Consider the following 17,849-nt stretch of genomic DNA (forward strand, 5'->3'; position numbering starts at 1 on the left):
ATGTGATGGCGGGGGATTTGAATTGGCCCGGGGCCGTGACGATGGCGACGGTCCATATGATGCTTTGGGTCTTGGGAGTATCCACGGCATTATAGAACGACTGCATACAGAACCATCGCGGAAACATAGGCCAAAAATGTGGAGAGAACGAAACTACAACAGCACGAAAGCACGGGGAACAAAAGGGTCACCACGATGTTTTACATGTACGTAGCACTGGAGCGGTGAGCATCCACCACTCGTACACACACAGGGTGACAGAGGAGAAACGTCAACCCCGTCCCCATTCGGCTGCCGCTTGACTCCGGCGGTCGAGCATGGCGACGAGCATGATGGGTTCGCCGGTTCCCTTTCCACGGGAGCAGCAGCAGCTGGTGCTGTACCTGTACGCGGCCGTCGCGTGGTGCGCCGTGCGGGCGCTGGAGTGGGCGTGGTGGAGGCCCCGGCGCCTGGACCGGGCGCTGCGGTCGCAGGGTCTCCGCGGCACGGCGTACCGCCCGGTGGCCGGCGACGTGCCGCTGAGCCAGCGGCTCAACAGGGAGGCGAGGTCCCGGACCATGCCGCTGGGCTGCCAAGACGTCGTGCCGCGGGCGATGCCGCTCCTCCATCAGGCCGCAAACGAGCACGGTACGTACTATTTCCTTCGTTCGGAGTTATTTGTCGAAGAAATGGGTGTATCTAGTTGTATTTTAATTCTACATACATCTATTTCCAAAACAAGTAATTTTGAGTACTTCACCTTCGAAATTTTTGTGATCTTATGATCGCTCGCCCGTCTTCTTTGACTGGATTCATTTTGTTTCGGGTACACGATGTTATTTAAGAGTTCAATTCAACTGTACCGCTAGTTCGCGTAACAGAATAGAACAACCAGAATTGTAGTCCCGGAAAATAGGAGCACTAGTCAGAATAGTTTTAGCAAGAAAACTCCTACTGGCACTCTAGTAGACAGCATCATTCCGGATGTGAAAGACTAACTCAATGAACTCCTATTGGCACTCTAGTAGTCAGAATAATTTTCTCTCTCATGAACTCTATGTCATTGGACCATAATCTACCATTTGACATGTGACTGAAAAAAAATACACCACACTTCGATGAGACCTTAAGAAGGGATCCTCACATGTGTGCCTATTTCAACCAGTTCAACCAAAAGTTAAACTTGAGATTTTTCATCCCGAAGTTACGTTTCGAGCCAACATCATCAACAAGGGTACGATGAGGCATGATTTAGCAAGATACAACATCTCGATGGTCACTCGGAGAACCTTTATACTTGTGCGAGACCAACACCTTCCCGTTGGCCAGTTTTGGGAAGGTTCTATGTGTTTTTTTTCTTCTTTTATGTGTTTTCTCAACGGTTTTCATTGGCTTATTTATTTTTGAATTTTCCTCTTTTCCTCTTATTTTTTTCTTTACTTTTTTCTTAATACATGTCAATTTTTTAATACACGTTGAACATTTTTCGTATACAGATCGAACCTTGTTTAGATACACATTGAGTTTATCTAAAATACATGTTGAACAATTGTATAAGGTATATTGAATATTTTTAAAATAGACATTGAACATTTTTAGACACATATTGAACATTTGGTTTCAACGTGCAAACATGTGTTAAGGGTTAGAGTTCTTTTATAAAATGACACGAATATTTTTATTAGTTATGCGTTTTTCGAAAACATTGTGTGAACAATTTTTTATATTTCATGAAACATGTGAACATTTTTTTTGCACTGCATGAATATTTTCAAATATGTGGTGAATGTTTTTTTTTTGAAGTTTTAATTAAATTACAACTTGAAACATACTGCCTCCGTTCCAAAATAAGTGTCTCAACTTTGTACAATTTTAGTACAAAGTTGTACTGAAGTTGAGATACTTATTTTGGGACAGAGGGAGTATATACATTATCCAAATTTTAGAAAAATGAAAAAAGTAAAGCAAAAATGAAAAAAAAAACTTATGTGCGTTTCCTCCTAGAGTACTTCCGCTGGAGCGCCCCTATTTCATGCACCAAGGTTGGAGCACATGTATTTCCCGCTAGTTGCGAGCACTTCTGAGTCTTACTCGCTAACGCTGTGACTGGGCCAGCCAAATAAAACTGAAGCCAGCTCATTGGCAAGTTATGTATTCCCTCCGTTCCAAATTACTTGTCGTAGAAATGGATGTATCTAGAACTAAAATACATCTACATACATCCATACCTGCGACAGGTAATTCGGAACAGAGGGAGTACTTCGTATGATGGAATCCAAACTCTTACAGTTTCAAACTAAATTATTATCCCTCTAAACCAAAAAATTAGTTACAACTATTCATTACATGATACCATACCACATACATGTGGAACAAATTAAATACTTTAATGTTCATGTATTTGTAAACAAAGGTGTTCACGCATAAAAAGACAAATGCTCATATACTTCTATAAATGTATTGTGCACGAAAAGAAGTGTTCATCTGTTGTAAAAAATGTTCATGTATAAAGTACAAATTTAAATTTTCATGTTCGAAAAATAAAATGTCCACGTGTTAAAAAGTGTTCAGGTAGCTTGTAATAAAATAAAATATTTTTAAAAAAAGTTTTTTGTGTATTTAAAAATGTTCATCGTGTCTTGTAAAATGTTCTTCATGTAAGTAAAACATGTTCATCATATATTTCGAAATGTATGCTATGTATTTAAAAAAATGTTCATCATGTATGTGTGCTAAAAAAGCTTGGCGTGTACTTAATAAATGTTCATCGCCTTTTCGAATAAAGATTTGTCATGCATTTTAAAAATGATAGCATATTTAGAAAAATATTCATCATGTATCTTCACTTGTTCATTGTGTATTAAAAATGACTCATATCACTTTTGTGAAAGCACGATGTTCATGTTTTAAAAAGGTAAAAATGAGATTAAGAAAGCAAAAATATAAATGGAAATAATACTCCCTCCGTCCCAAAATAAGTGTCTCAAGTTTTATACAACTTTATACTAAAGTTAGTACAAAGTTGAGACTCTTAATTTGGGACGGAGGGAGTATATAAAAAGAAAGATATAAAGAGAAAAATAAAAATACTCCACCCGTAAGGAAATATAAGAGTGTTTAGATCACCACTCTAGCAATCTAAATGCTCTTATTATTCTTTACAGAGGGAGTACTAAAGAAATGTTCGTTATTTAGATAAAAATATTTGAACATTTTAAATACGCTTGTGTATTTTTCAAACAGAAAAAATAGTAAATCTTTCCCTAATAATAAAGCACGGATTGACTCCGTGGGTTCACCGTCACAATACGCTTTCTTTCTGTGAATTTACGCTTTTAATTAGAATTTAAAAGATATATGCGAGGTGGTACTAATTCGGGGAATCACGTCAATTTCATCCGTCACGCTGCTCCTGCTCGTACTCTTCATCCTCGATACAACTTTGCCAGGCTGGGCTAAATCGCCTTACTGGGCCTTGACCCGAAATCGGCCCATGCAAAAAATATGACATGCAACGGAGATTAGGCAGAAAATAAACGTCTTTACATGGGATCAAACTCACAGTGTTGCACGTCGAGGCCCAAAGCTGCAACCAACACAGCTGAAGCATCAGGATACAAAAGAAAACGTTTGTTTCTTTATAAATTAGTACCACCTCGCTGCTTTACAAGCCGTTCTACCGATTTATATATGTTTCCGATTCAATATCAATAAGCAGCCTGGAGACTTAAATAGTAATAATGGGCCCTGTTTGTGAGGAAAACGTCTTTGAGAATAAGGAAACAAAGGTGGCTGACATATATGGCTTAGATTTCATGAGATGTGTGGCGTGTGATCAGCGGGCATCAATAAGGAAAAAGAGTGGCGTGATTAGAGGGTATAAATATGGAAAGAGAATTTCGAAAAAGAAAAAGGGGAGGATAATGACCATATAATACCAGTGTTGTTGATCCTTGGGCATAAATAAGGAAGGTGAGCTCCTAAAACAAGGAAGAAAGGAAGGAGATAATAATATGTTGCAAAGGAATTATAATACGAGGGTATGATCCTTATACATAAATAAGGAAGAAGAGTTTAACAAGAAAGAAAGAAAGGTGTATGATATGACACAAAGCAATTACCCAGACATGGCATACAATTAACGCAAAGTTGATGAGATTTTAAAATTGCTTCAATTTACAAATAATGCCTTTAAAATTTGAAAATTAGGGGGCCCTTTAGGGTCAGAATTGTTGTACCAAAAGTATTGTATGTGTAAAAAACTAGGGATTGTTTGTTCAAATGCGAAGGAATTATAATTCATTATTTCTAATGCTTAGTGAGATTTTTTTTCACGACAGCTTACAAATAATGCCTTTAAGATTTAAAAATTAGGGGGCCTTTTACGATCAGAATCGTCGTATAAAAATCGTATCAAAAGCATTGTATATGTAGCATGCTTCTTAATGTACAATTGGGAAAAGACTTACTCGTCTGCGAGCGTTGCAACGCTTCGCAACGCATCTGGGTACGAAGCCACGTAAATCTCTCCTCACCTTAATTAATTTCTCTCCCCGATGAATTGTAGGGTGGGCCCACACTAACTAATCACCCCCCTAATTCAACTGTGGGGCCCCCACTAACTAATCTCACCCACCTGAATTTGCTGAATTGGCCATGCCCTTACAATTGATATGAAGTATTACTAGACCTTGGTGCGCGCCTTCCTGCCATTGCCGGATGGCATCATTTCAGATGTTCTTGGGACATGTTGCTGGATATTTCGGTGGATATGTCATTATATCTCCCGTTGCAACGCACGGTCAAAGTTACATAAAAAATGCATTAGGCCCTATATAGATGGATGGAGGGAGTATATACAATTGAGCAGTCACAAGGTGACCTTGATTTGAAAGTGAACAAATGACCTAGGGGCTCTTTTTGTCCCGTTGCAACGCACGGGCTCTTTTGCTAGTAATGTTCAATGTGTACTTCAAAAAAATCCAACGTGTATATTAGAAAATAGGCTAGAATATGATTTTTACCACTTATACATTAGTCTCCCGCACTCAACAAACGGATTGATTTTACTCCCACATCCCCACTTAAGGCTGTGTTCGGTTGACAGCGTTGTGAAGGGGTTTTGGCAGGGATGGAGGTGGATTTAATCCCGTACAAGTCAACCCCCCCCCCCCCCCCCCCCCCCCCCCCCCCCAAATCCCCTCCAATTCTCTTGACAAAGGGTGTGACCGAAACAAGGTCTAAAAAACGAGCGACTTAACTGAAAATGGAAATGTGCATTCTTACAAAAAAAATGCTAACCAGCTTCACTGTGTGATTGCCCAAATCATTTGACAGGTAAAATGTCCTTCGCCTGGCTTGGACCGGTGCCTAGAGTGACCATCACAAAGCCTGAACTAGTGCGAGAAGTTACTGTGAGAAACTCAACCTCGGCCGACTCCAGAGGATGCTGCACAACGGCGTGGGTGGCCACGAGGGCGAGAAGTGGGCAAAGCACAGGAGGATCATCAACCCCGCCTTCCATCTGGAAAAGCTCAAGGTGATCTTCTTGATCCGTCACTGAAATGGCAGAGCCCCATGGTTAGCTAGTTCAGGCTGTCATAATTCTTCTTGTGTTAAACTTTCAGCGGATGTTGCCGGCTTTTGCCGCTTGTTGCACGGAGCTGGTGAGCAGGTGGGGAGGTTTAGCCGCAGGTGATGACGCGCCGTGCGAGGTGGATGTTTGGCCCGAGATGCAGAGCCTGACGGGAGACGTCATCTCCCGCGCCGCGTTCGGCAGCAGCTACCTCGAAGGCAGGAGGATCTTCCAGCTCCAGGGGGAGCAGATCGAGCTCGCCATGTTTGCCATCAGCAAGATGCACATCCCTGGTTACCTGTGAGTTCTACGTGGTCAGGGAGTTCAGACTGCAGTGCTCCTACAACTGCAGATGCAGACTGTACTGATGCATAATCTTTTTTGCGTCCACCAAAGCCAACCGAAGGATGAGGCAGATCGCCGCGGAGATCGGGAGGATCCTGAAAGGCATGATCGCCAAAAGGCAGAACGCCCTGAGAGCCGGCGAAGCCACGAGCGACGACCTTCTCGGGCTGCTGCTGGAGTCGAACATGGCGCACTCCAGGGGAGATTGCATCACGACCGACGACGTGGTCGGAGAGTGCAAGCTGTTCTACTTCGCCGGCATGGAGACCACGGCGGTGCTGCTCACGTGGACCATGGTCGTGCTCTGCATGCACCTGGAGTGGCAGGACCGCGCCAGGGAGGAGGTCACGCAGGTCTTCTCCGCCGACACTACTCCAGATTACGATGGCTTAGGTCGCCTGAAAACCGTATGTAGCAGCACCATCTTCGTCTTACCTTGGTGCTGTACGAGGCTCCCTTAAGTTATGATCGCATTTGCAGGTGACCATGGTGCTGTACGAGGTGCTGCGGCTGTACACGCCGCTGACCGCGCTCCAGCGCAAGACGTGCAAGCCGATGGACCTCGGGGGCGTCAGGTACCCGGCGGGCGTGGTGCTAATGCTGCCGCTGCTGTGCGTCCACCACGACAAGGAGGTCTGGGGCGCGGATGCCGACGAGTTCAGGCCAGAGAGGTTCGCCGAGGGGGTCTCCAAGGCGTCGGCCGCGGACGCGCCGGCGTTCTTCCCGTTCGTGTGGGGCCCGCGGACCTGCGTCGGCCAGGGCTTCGCGCTGCTCGAGGCCAAGATGGGGCTCGCCATGATCCTGCGGCGCTTCTCCTTGGATCTCTCGCCGTCCTACGCGCACGCGCCCTTCCCCGTCGGCATGCTGCAGCCGGAGCACGGCGCGCATATCAGGCCCAAGAGGCTCCATTGAGCTGCATATTACAAAATCGATAGGCTATTCAGTGTCAAAAAGAAATTTGATTTGCAAAACTGAATTATTAATTATTTGCATAATTGCAGTACAATTTGCACATGTGATCTCTTTGTTGAACACCTCGGCGTCACGACCGGCGCCATTCATGTCAGGCGCCGCCTAGAGCTAGAACTTGGCATATAGCAGGCGCTGGAAGTCGTTGAGGATCGCGGCCTCCGTACAGATGACGATGCGCACGCTGCCGGCGCCCTGCCCGCCGTCCATCAGGTAGACGAACCCGGCGCGCTCTGCCTCGCCGCGCAGCATCGCCAGCGGCTTCCCCCACCCAAAGTCCGCGTCGTACACCGGCATGCCCAGCCAGCTGATCACCCTCAGCTCCGTCTCCGCCATGCGGCCCGGCGCTGGCTTGCTGTCCGTCTCCGTCAGCTCGAAGTAGTCGATCGCCGAGCGCACCAGCTCGTCGTCCATCCGTCGGACGGCGCCCCTGATCCGCCCGGCCGCGGAGGCCAGGCCCTCCGAGGAGGCGACGTCCCGGACCTGGCCCGCGGCGCCCAGCCAGATGATCCCGTTGCCGAAGTAGCCGGCCGGGAGCGGCGGCCTCAGGCTGCGACGGACGCTCGCCGGGAAGGTGAGGCGGGTCGTGGCGTCCGGCGGCAGCCTGCGCGCCACGCACACGCACCGCCACACGTGGGCGCTCACGGCGCAGAACGTGCTGACACGCCCGCCGTCGCCGCTGACGCACGCGCGCTTGAGAGCGTCGGCCTGGTCCTTGGAGATGTCGAAAGCCTCGCTGACGACGGGCCCCGCCGACGGCTCGGTGGAGAGGTTCAGCTTGGGGCAGAAGACGGTGAGCGCGTCCGGGTGGACGAAGGGCGGGGAGCGCGCGCGGAGGAGGGTGCGGTCGTGGAACGGGGGCTCTAGGGCCGCCGCCGCCGCGTCGCCGTCGCGGGAGAAGGCGGACCACGTCTGGAAGAAGTGGAACGCGCTGATGGCGTCGGCGGCGACGTGGTGCAGCGCGGTCCCTAGTGCCACCCCGCCGCACTTCAAGAAGGTGACCTGGACGGCGCACATGACGGGGGGCGAGTAATCCTCGACGCGGGGAACAAAGAGCCTCCTTAGCTCCGTCGAAGGTCTGAAGCCGCTGAAGTCGTCGACGGCGAGGTCCGAGCGCGCGACGACGAAGAGCGCGCCCTGACCGGCGCAGTCGATCACCGCCCGCCCGTCTTGGCCGCCCATGCCGAGACGGCCAGCCAGGGGGTAGAAGGCCACCAGAGCCCTGGCCATCGCCGCCTTGAGCCTGGCCACGTCGAAGGAGTCGCCGGACTCGGAGCGGTAGAAGTAGACGGTGGGGGTGTGGCCTCTGTTGACCAGCATGAGGTCAAGCGGGGAGAGCCACAGGCCCTGCCTAGGCGTCTGCGCGCTGGGTGCCACCATGCCCGACTCCACCACCTTCACCTCCTCCACCACGGCATCACTTTTCCTTCTCATTTTCTTTGATAGCACCGCACCCATTTTAATTTCTCCTGCTGATTGAGCGGAGGTGAGCTCGAGTGAAGAAGAGATGTCGAGCTTCTTCCCTTTTGTAGTCTACACGAACAGTGCACGCAGTCGAGTGATCACTTCCATTAACTAAAGAATTAGCCAGCCCATGGAGTGCAATATCGAGCTTCAAATTCCTGAAGTTCTTGCAAAGGGAATTAGATGCTCGATCGAAGTATTTCTTTAGAGAAAGAAGCATCGCTATCAATTTTATTTGGGAAATCGATGCTTGCCGGAGAATCAGATGCTCGAGTTGAATGCTAGTAATAATGGAACTAAAGCAGGGGTATCCTCTGCAATTGCAAGAAGAGGGTCCATTGAATATCATGATATATATTGCTGGTACCTTATACAGTAGTTGCTAATCATGCGTATAGTGGCCTTCAAATCGATGGAATTGTTTGATCAAGAACATACTACTTTGGTAAAAGTAAAAATTCACCAGTGCACTGTTTGTCTGTTTCTATCCCATAATTACATTGTGATCTTGATCCTCTGTTAAAGTATTATATGATTGTATTTGCATACTACAAAAGTGTAATTTTAGCGCAAAGTTGTGTGCAAGATTTTTTAACTTTTTCAATATCTTTATTCTTAAAGAGTAATAATACCTATGGCACAAATTCATTGTTTCTTATACAACTCGCTTTATTATTTTAATTTTGATTTAGCTATTATTTTGTTTTATTTCTTCTTTAAGGGTAATATCCATGCCACTAATTCATTCATTCTTAAAAATATTTATTTTTGTAAAAAGATTCACTATTATTTGCTCATTCTTGCATATTTTTGGGGAAAACGTAACTTTTGTGTATATCATGTGCAAATTTTGTCATTGTTTGTTTCAGTTATCTTTTCATTTCCTTTCTTCTTAAAGTGCAATATCAATGCCACCAATTCATTCATCCTTAGAAAAACTCATTATTTTGATTTTTAGTTTTTTTTATTTCTTTCTTCTTAAAGGATAATACTCACAACTGGACGATGATGACCTTCTGATCATACCCGGTACGGATGTGAGTGTCCTCGAGGTCGAACCCAACCACCTTGTAGTTGTCCTCCCTTAGAAACCGCTCAAACATGGCGATGATGCGGTTCACCGACCATGGCTCGTTGGTGTACACCACTGCAAGGTCGGTGGTGATGTGGGACCTCATGGTGAACTGTGCGTATGTCTTTACGAATATTTCAACTTGTGTTGACTTTCTGGCCAACTTATTATGGTTGTGTGTGCAACTTTCTAATACTACATGATGGAGGATGAGAACAAAGCGGGGTGCAACACCACCGCCTCACTAACATGGCTCAAAGCCCCAAAAAAACATTGTGCAACTTATGCTTATTTCTCAACCAACACTAGCATTGGTTGTTAGGAACTCCTACTATTATTCCAGAAAAAAATTGAGCCATCATACCACTCTCTGTGCAACTCTAACTACTATAGTTGCCAACAAATGTGACTATGAATGAATCAACTTGTGCATATCTTCTCTAGCCAACTTTGTATAACCATGTGTGCAACATTCTAGTACAACTTCAACACGTGCTACTTCTATGACCAATTTAGTATGACTGTGTGCACAATAAACATGCTTGTATTTTGCCGAGGAGAGTGTGGTCACCTCGATCACCCACTTCAATTTCGCCGAGGAGAGAGTGTTGCCTCGACCATCATCTTGGATCAAGCTCCCCATGACCAATGTCTCTTGACGACTTGTGGGCCTATGTGCGTCGCCCCGGCCATATGCCACCTGGCGCCCCAAATGCAATGCGGGAGATTGTGCAGCCAGGAGGCCATGCGTTTGGCACGCCTAAATTGTGTAGTTGCACAGATTAGAATTTGGAAAAAGAAAAATTACAAGGGTTTTGCTTGTCACGTTGATGATCGGATGCTAAGGGAGGTGGACTCTATCACAAGCTCAACATTTTGTGAATGATATTTTAAATTTTGCATAGATGAAACTGGACAATATATTAATGATGGCCATATAATACTTTGATTGTGAATATAATATAGATTTATCTAAAAAATCAGTACAGGCGAGGGAGCTTTGAGTGGCATCAAATAGATGCAAAGGTACGTAACAGTAATTTTTGATTTTTTTATAGGGAAATGTGAAGGTGTTTTTTTTAAAGAAATTGCAAAGATAATAAATGAAAGAAGTTACAAAACTGGGCCGTAGAGGTGATCGAGGGAGGCCGAATAAGCCCAAACTGGCTAACTCAAACTAGCCCATTATTAGCAATAAAAAAGGAATGTCTAAAAAAAGCAATAAAAAAGGAAACCGGCATTTTTTTGCTCCTAAAGAAACGAAACCGACGTTGTAACTCCTACTCCTACTCCAAATCAGATCGGAGGCCGGTGCGCCTACATATATATACGAGATCAATCAATCATCAATCAAAGCAAGCAAAAAAAAAGTCGCCACGAACGATCTCTAAGTAATTTCGTGCTCCGTGCGCGGCTTTGATGGATCCAGCGACGACGATGGCCCGGCCGCGCAAGAAGTCGCGGCAGTCCGGCTCTGGCCTGCCTCGTCCGCGCAAGAAGTCGCGGCAGTCCGGCTCTGCCCGTGCTGGGCAACCGAAACAGAGGGATGCACTCAAGGAGCAGAGGTTGCCTGCTAGAGGATATGAGTTGCCGGTGACCAAAAACCCGTCGGTGCAGTTGGATGTAGTAGGGCCGACGGGGAATCCTGCCTCCAGCGGCCTGGCAGCGCTCGCCGTCGGGCTCGCGAGACGCCTTGCCGATGGAAGCGTGGATGACAACCTAGTCTTCTCGCCGTTGTCCATCTACACCGCTCTGGCGCTCCTGGCCGCCGGCGCCCGGGATGCCACACTGGACGAGATCCTCTGCGTGCTCGGCGCGCGGTCGCGTAGCGAGCTCGAGAACTTTGTGTCACACATGGCGGCGGACGCACTCCAAGACAGGTCCCCCGCATAGCATTCGCGTGTGGCATCTGGAGCGACCTGACGCGGCGTCTGAAGCCGGCCTTCCGTGAGGCCGTCGTGGGCACGTACAAGGCCGAGGTCAACACCGTCGACTTCCGCGGCGCGCCGGAGGCGGCACGGAGGCAGATCAACGCGTGGGCGGCTCAGGTGACGAGGGACCTCATCGACTCGGTCCTCCCGCCGGGGTCGATAAGCCCGGCGACTCATGTAGTGCTCGGCAACGCCATGTACTTCAAGGGCAAGTGGGAGGACCAGCCATTCGACAAGAGGCACACCGCACACGATCCATTTTACCGGCTCGACCGCAGCCAGGTCGACGTGCCCTTCATGCAGAGCCGGGCGTCACAGCTCGTCGCCGTGCATGACGGGTTCAAGGTACTCCAACTCCCGTACAAGATGGCGGCGCCAGATGACCAGTGGGCAGGCAACACTCAACCATCCAACTCTGATCATACGCAGTTCTCGATGTGCATCTTCCTCCCGGACGCCCACGACGGCCTGTTTGGGCTTCTGGACAAGATAGCGTCCCGTCCTGGGTTCCTACAGGACCACCTGCCGGAGGAGTATATCACCCTCGGGGAGTTTCGGGTGCCAAAGTTCAAGCTGTCCTTCTACAGCAGCGTGGTCGCCGTCCTCAGGAAGCTGGGGCTTCAACTGCCATTCTGCCTGGAAGGCGACCTATCTGACATGGTGGAGGACGACGGCTCTGGCTTGCCGATTGTAGTGGAGGATGTCATCCACAAGGCCGTCGTCGAAGTAAACGAGGAAGGTACTGAAGCCGCTGCCGTCACTATGGTCAAGGCGGCTAAAGGATGCGCACGAAGTAGGTGGAGGCCGCCTCCTCCACAAGTGGATTTCATCGCCAACCATCCGTTTGCTTACTACATAGTGGAGGAGGCAACCGGCGCGGTTGTCTTTGCGGGGCATGTTGTCGACCCCTCCAAGGAGTAACAAAATGAGCTCTTTTACTGTCCCCTGTCATCAATATGGGCCGTTTATTCTTGAAATTCAAGGGCGGTGATCGATCTATACTACTCAATTGGACCAGTCCCGTCGCCAACAGTATCAATGGCACTGGCCGCTTCGGGCGCCGCGGTATACGTGCTATGAGGGTAATTTAGGGAGAGGAAAAAAATTAGCCCGTCTCGCCAACAAGCCAACCCGTTTTCTACACTTTTTCAGCACGGCCGCACGAACACGCCCATCGACTTGGATTCCGGCGGCCACCTCGTCGCCTCCCCGATTGTCGGCCGTGCTCGTGGATCAACGTTGTTACGCCGCTAGGCGCCAGCCAAGCTCGTGGTGTCACGTGCGCCGGCAAAGTCTTCCTCGACGAGGCCTCCTCCGGTCCTCCCCTTTCCTCTTGCGGCGGCCATCGTTGCATCTCGTCTTCGTCTTGGTCACATGATCGTGTACCGGCCGCTCGACAGTATACACAGTTGTCCGATCCCGACGAGCTCCCCTTCTTTGGCAGCCGCCGGCTACCAGGGAAATTAGATGTAGTGCCTATTTCAGAAGCTATCAACGGACGGACTCTATAGATCAACCAAAACACGACGTCTCCACCGACCAAGAGTTAAGTGATGAACCACCATGGTACCAAAGACATAGAAGTTGTGAAAATTTACGATCTGCACTCTAGTTTTTGGTGGGATGCGGCCTGTACTGACGGATGTGGACGTGCGTGAGAGGGCCGTGCGCGCCCCGGCGGAAGGCACGGCTGGAGGTACGAGGACGGCGAAGTGGACGAGCGCCCGGCAGTCGAGGTCAAGTGCACCGGCGGAGTGTGGTGGCAGGAGTGCGCCGGGATATGGGACGCGACGGCGAGTTCAACTACGGCTCGGGTAGTTGAACGAACAGAGCGACCGATTGCTGCAGGGTTGACGTTACAATGGAAAACAGAAAAATATGACTAGATTACCCTCACGAAATGAACGGCGGGATGATTGTATACTGCTCTCTCCCCTCTATAGCAGTAGAGGGTACCGTAAAAATGCTCAACAAAATAGCTAGCTGTTGAGGTTAACTAACACATTTTTCTTCTTCCTAGTTTTGATTTCAGAACTGCTTTGTATACGAGCGCTACTTGTGCTATGATGAATTTATATGGATGAATATTTTTCACCTCATGAATATCTGCTTTGTGCTTTCTTGAAGTGTAATTGTTCGTGTGAGTTTTATTGGTTTGTTAATCTGTTTAGCAACTAGTAGTATTTTAGCTGAAATTACCATAGTTTCAGTTTTCTTTAGCTCTGTCCTCCTACAGATTTATGGTTACTGTCCAGAGTCCAGATGCAGGATTTTTCTTGCGTAACCGTAGCAGACTTGTGAGATGAATCAAAACAAAGAATTGCTCATAGAAACCTGCAAACGATCTTGGAAAATAGCACTCAGATGTGTAGTTTTTGTTTAGCCACTTCACATTTTATATTTTCAGTAGGCGGCTCGTGATTGTATTATTACTTGGTTGAGAGCAATTTTTCGTGTGAGATCCGGATTGTTTAGTAGAGTAATTAGTTCTGCCTTTTTTTGGCGTAAATATATTTTTTGCTTGAAGTGGGAGATCAGTTATGCAAGTGAGTTATAGTTCAACGATTTTGTCAGAATTGACGCCTGCAGGGGCAGCTTGTGCACACAGATCATTTTTTTTTCTGCAGCTACTCACGAACACAGAACCTTTTTTTTTTTTTCATTTTCATCTTTTGAGGGTGAAGATGAATGCAAGCTAATGACCATAAGCCTGAAACTCTAATTCCTGTTGAGACAAGCTACAGGCTTTTATGAATAGGTCAAGTCTGAAATTTTTAGTTGGGTAGACATAGTTATCTTCAGTTTCTTTTTTCCATCTTTCTTTCTTCGGTAGGTCTATGCCGTTGTCTTTTTCAATCTTTCTTAAGTCTATTTTAACTCAGTCTTTAAGTTTGCACCATTCTTCAGTCTATCAATCCTGAGAGTTTAGTTATCTATCAGTCATTAGACCTTCAGTTTTATTTTCCTCTATGTTCTCACTCTTTGTTTTTCTCTGTTCCTCAGTCTATCAATTTTATTAAATTCTCTTCATTTATTTAGTTCATCATCAGTCAATCAAAAGTAATGCTTGTCCGTTTTACCTATCCTCCATTGTCTTTCAGAAATGTTCAACCATTGCAGTAAAAATAATAATTCATTTTTTTGCTTTTTTGGTTTGTGTTCAGACAAAAAGAAAGGCAATTCTGAACCTGTTTTTTTTGGAAAATGCCCAACCATTATAGCAATTTTCATCTGCAGAAAAACAGGCGCATACAAGCAAGAGGGAGGGGACCCCGCAAAAAAAAGTGAGGGGGAGGGGGGGGGGGTGTGCTGGGCCGTGTGTGTGTGTGGCCTGGTCGGCCTGCGTTGCCATATGTGGGCTGGTGACGGTTTTAGTCCGGTTTTCCGTATATTAATCAGGCAATCTTCTTTTTTTAATGAATTGAGATCCACGGGGCGACATAAAAAAAATGATACACCAACGCTAGCTCTGTATAATTCCTATTGAAAGAATGTTCGGATAGTATGAAGTAAATAATTATTCAGATTACTAATGGGCTTCATTAGATGTTTAAGTTATTTGGAATATATTTGAAATAAAAGGAATTGCAAAGCAACCATTCATTGTCGAAATATTTTTTTAGGCCTAGTGGCATTTCGCTAACGACCAAACCTATGTACTGTTTCACAGTTGCAGATGGACAGGGTCAGAGACCAGTGGAAACTTAGCAGCCGATCTAGGAACAGGCGACAACAATGATCTCGTCGTAATTGAGAGGGCGTAGGAGTTATCTATACCTACCTTTTTTTTACTAATAAAGCAAGGTGTGTTTCGTCAATTTTTTAATCCGTTCACCCGTATTATTATTTTTAGAGATTTTTTTTTATTCGAGGTGGTACTAATTTTTGTTTAAACTGGAAAAAGAAAAGGATTTCACCATAGGCAGATGGGCCAAGCTGGGCTGATGCGCACATTCTTTTCCGTCTTTTTGAAAGACATAAAAAAGTTGCTCCCGTGGGTGTTGGAGGATGCTTCCGACTGAGCTACCATCCACTTCTATTATAGAATAGGATCGTCAGAAAATTAAATAGTACCACCTCGCCTCTTTAAACACAGTCTGACCAATTTATACACACCTTGCCTCCGAAAATCAATAAGCACCTTGAGAGCCAACTAACAGAAGTGAGTTGTAGAACGAATTAAAACGCCCTGTTGGGCCATCTTGAAGACAAGAGGTGTGTAGGCAGACAAGGATCAGGCCAACGTGGTCATGGTGGTTGTCGCGGTGCCGAACATTGTTGGGAAAGCTTGGTCAGGCAGATGATGATATTAGGCCAAGGTGGTCGTTAGTGGCCGCCGCGGCGGTGTCGACAAAAGCTGGTGGTGGATGACGGCCGGAGCGCGGCAGCAGCGGCGAACGCTGTGGCAAGATCGGTCGACGGCCGGCGCATGACGGCAGCGATGAACGTTGTTGGAAAAGCTTGGTCCGACATGAGACGCACACAGACGATGATCAGGCCAAAGTTATCGTTGGTGGCCGCCGCGGCGGTGTCGACACAAGCTGGTGGTGGATGACGGGCGGACACAGGCGGCGGAGGCGAACCTTGTGGGAAGGTCGGTCGACGGCCCTGGTGCACGGCGGCGACGATGAAACTTGTGGGAAGCTCGATCGGATATGAGGCGGCTGTGCGCGTGCTCCAGCCGCCCGGGCGTCAGGAGAGGCAGCCCAGAGCAGAGCACATCGCGGTTCTCTGATTCAGATCCAAACACCGCCGTGCTCCTCTCCTACTCATACGGTCGTCGTCGTCCTCAGTCAAACTGGAAGCTTCTGCCGGCTAACACCGTGGAAGAGAAGCCGTTGATGGTGGTAGGGCTGCGTGCGTGTTCCTCCTTGTGTAAGACCATGGAGGACAAGCCGGTGCTTGCTAATGGATTATTAGGCACAATTAGTCAGGAACGACCTTCTGAACTAGGCGGCGCAACTAGCAGGCACCAATTACAATAGATGGTAATGCAGACTGAAGTGCAGAAAAGGCTGCACTATCAGGTACTTTAATCTCAGTTATATGTAAGCTTAATACTCCTATGTTGTAAGGTGAACTGCAGATTGGAGTACTCTGCAATCTGCATGGGGATGTCAACGATCACAAAATATTAATATCTCAGAAATTCTACAGATTTTATTTCAAATACTTTTAGGATTGATTGTCATAAAATTCGGGGCTCTGCATTGTAGGAATATAGGCATTGTATCACACGCGATCACGTAGGATGTTTACTTCCATACTTGCCTCCTCTTGATATCTTTCCTTGTACATAGAGATAGAGTCTTGGAGGTTAAGTATTCTTGTGTATATATGTAATTGCCCTATGGATCAATACAATGCGCTGCATATTCCCAATTATTCAATCCTACATGGTATCAGTTTTCTCTTTCCCGTGACCTCTTTCCGCTGCTCACGCCTGAACCACACCCCCACCTGACGCCCCAGCTGCTGCTGTCCTCATTAGCCGCCGTAGCCATGGATCCCTTCGGTGACTTCTTCTCCAACCCCGGCTCCAACCCCTTCGCCTCCAACCCCTCCTCCAGCCACTCCACCCCATCTGGCTCCACCCCCAGCTCCAACCCCTTCGCTGACTCCACTCACCCAGCCGCCCCTAGCGCCACCGCCGTGCAACTCATCAACATCCGCAGCCATGTTCCCGTCACCCTTAGCTTCGATGAGTCCAACTTCTCGATCTGGCAAACTTTTTTCCACCTCACCTTCCGCAAGCTCGGTCTCGTCGATCATGTTGATGGGTCGACCAATGCTCTAATGATGTTCGCTGATGTTGAGTGGACCCAGATCGATCAGTGCATCGTCTCGTGGCTCTACACCACCGTCTCTCCTGACATCCTGCACATCATCATCAGGCCCTCCGACACCGCCGCCAACGCATGGACGGTCATCTCTGAGCTCTTCCTCGACAACCGTTTACAGCGCGCCATCTTCGCCAAGCGGGAGTTTCACAACATCGTTCAGGGTGACCTCTCCGTCACAGCCTTCTGCAGCCGTCTCAAGTGTCTCTTCGACACTCTTCGGGACGTCGGCTCGCCGGTCTCTGAACAAGACATGCTGCTGGCTCTTATCAGCGGGCTGAACGACGACTTCGGCCATTGCATTGCGACGCTCACCGTCAACCCCACCGGCCTCACCTTCGCGCGGGCCCGTGGTGTTCTTCTTCAGGAGGAGCGCCGCCTCTCCCGTGGCGGTCACCACGCCCGGCTGACGGCTCTCATCGCCGGTCAGTCCCGCCCGGCCACTGCTGCTCCGACTCCACCACGTCCAGTCGCCCACGGTGCCCCTACTGCGCCCTCTCCCAACGGCGGCCGCAACCGCGGCAAGAAGAAGAAGCAGGCCGCTCCTCCTGCCGGCCCTAGCGGCACGACGACTCCTCTTCCGGACGGACGCAACACCCCAGCATGGCCTCTCGGGGGCTACCCCCTGTCGGGGATGTTCGCAGCCTGGCCCCCGAACTGGCGTGCGCCCGGTG

The 17,849-nt window shown here is 48.1% G+C and overlaps 2 protein-coding genes and 1 pseudogene across 3 annotated transcripts; 2 read left to right on the forward strand and 1 right to left on the reverse strand.

The window, feature by feature from the left end:
* Nucleotides 1-254: 254 nt before the first annotated feature.
* LOC125511024 lies at nucleotides 255-6,902 on the forward strand (annotated as a pseudogene).
* LOC125511023 (putrescine hydroxycinnamoyltransferase 1-like) lies at nucleotides 6,564-8,514 on the reverse strand. 2 transcript variants are annotated; one of them, XR_007284865.1, is made up of 2 exons: nucleotides 6,904-8,514; nucleotides 6,564-6,812 (listed from the first exon to the last, which is right to left on the reverse strand). XR_007284865.1 is itself a non-coding variant. In XM_048676307.1 (2 exons), the coding sequence occupies exon 1, from the start codon at nucleotides 8,324-8,326 to the stop codon at nucleotides 6,980-6,982; it is 1,347 nt and encodes a 448-aa protein (XP_048532264.1). In that variant the 5' UTR covers nucleotides 8,327-8,514; the 3' UTR covers nucleotides 6,684-6,812; nucleotides 6,935-6,979. The 2 variants fall into 2 exon arrangements, 1 of the variants encoding a protein (XP_048532264.1); XM_048676307.1 differs by having other exon boundaries at nucleotides 6,684-6,812; nucleotides 6,935-8,514.
* Nucleotides 8,515-10,789: 2,275 nt separating this feature from the next.
* LOC125506184 (putative serpin-Z8) lies at nucleotides 10,790-12,256 on the forward strand. The gene is made up of 2 exons (XM_048671048.1): nucleotides 10,790-11,177; nucleotides 11,285-12,256. The coding sequence occupies exons 1-2, from the start codon at nucleotides 10,824-10,826 to the stop codon at nucleotides 12,254-12,256; spliced, it is 1,326 nt and encodes a 441-aa protein (XP_048527005.1). The 5' UTR covers nucleotides 10,790-10,823.
* Nucleotides 12,257-17,849: the final 5,593 nt, after the last annotated feature.

Source organism: Triticum urartu, chromosome 5, assembly GCF_003073215.2.
Source record: "Triticum urartu cultivar G1812 chromosome 5, Tu2.1, whole genome shotgun sequence".
Classification (NCBI taxonomy): domain Eukaryota; kingdom Viridiplantae; phylum Streptophyta; class Magnoliopsida; order Poales; family Poaceae; genus Triticum; species Triticum urartu.

Excerpts from the sequence above, each read along its gene's own strand:
- LOC125511023 (XM_048676307.1), bottom strand. The coding sequence starts at position 8,326 with ATGGGTGCGGTGCTATCAAAGAAAATGAGAAGGAAAAGTGATGCCGTG.
- LOC125506184 (XM_048671048.1), top strand. The coding sequence starts at position 10,824 with ATGGATCCAGCGACGACGATGGCCCGGCCGCGCAAGAAGTCGCGGCAG. Across the intron at positions 11,178-11,284 it reads TGGCGCTCCTGGCCGCCGGC|GTCCCCCGCATAGCATTCGC; the intron begins GCCCGGGATGCC and ends ACTCCAAGACAG.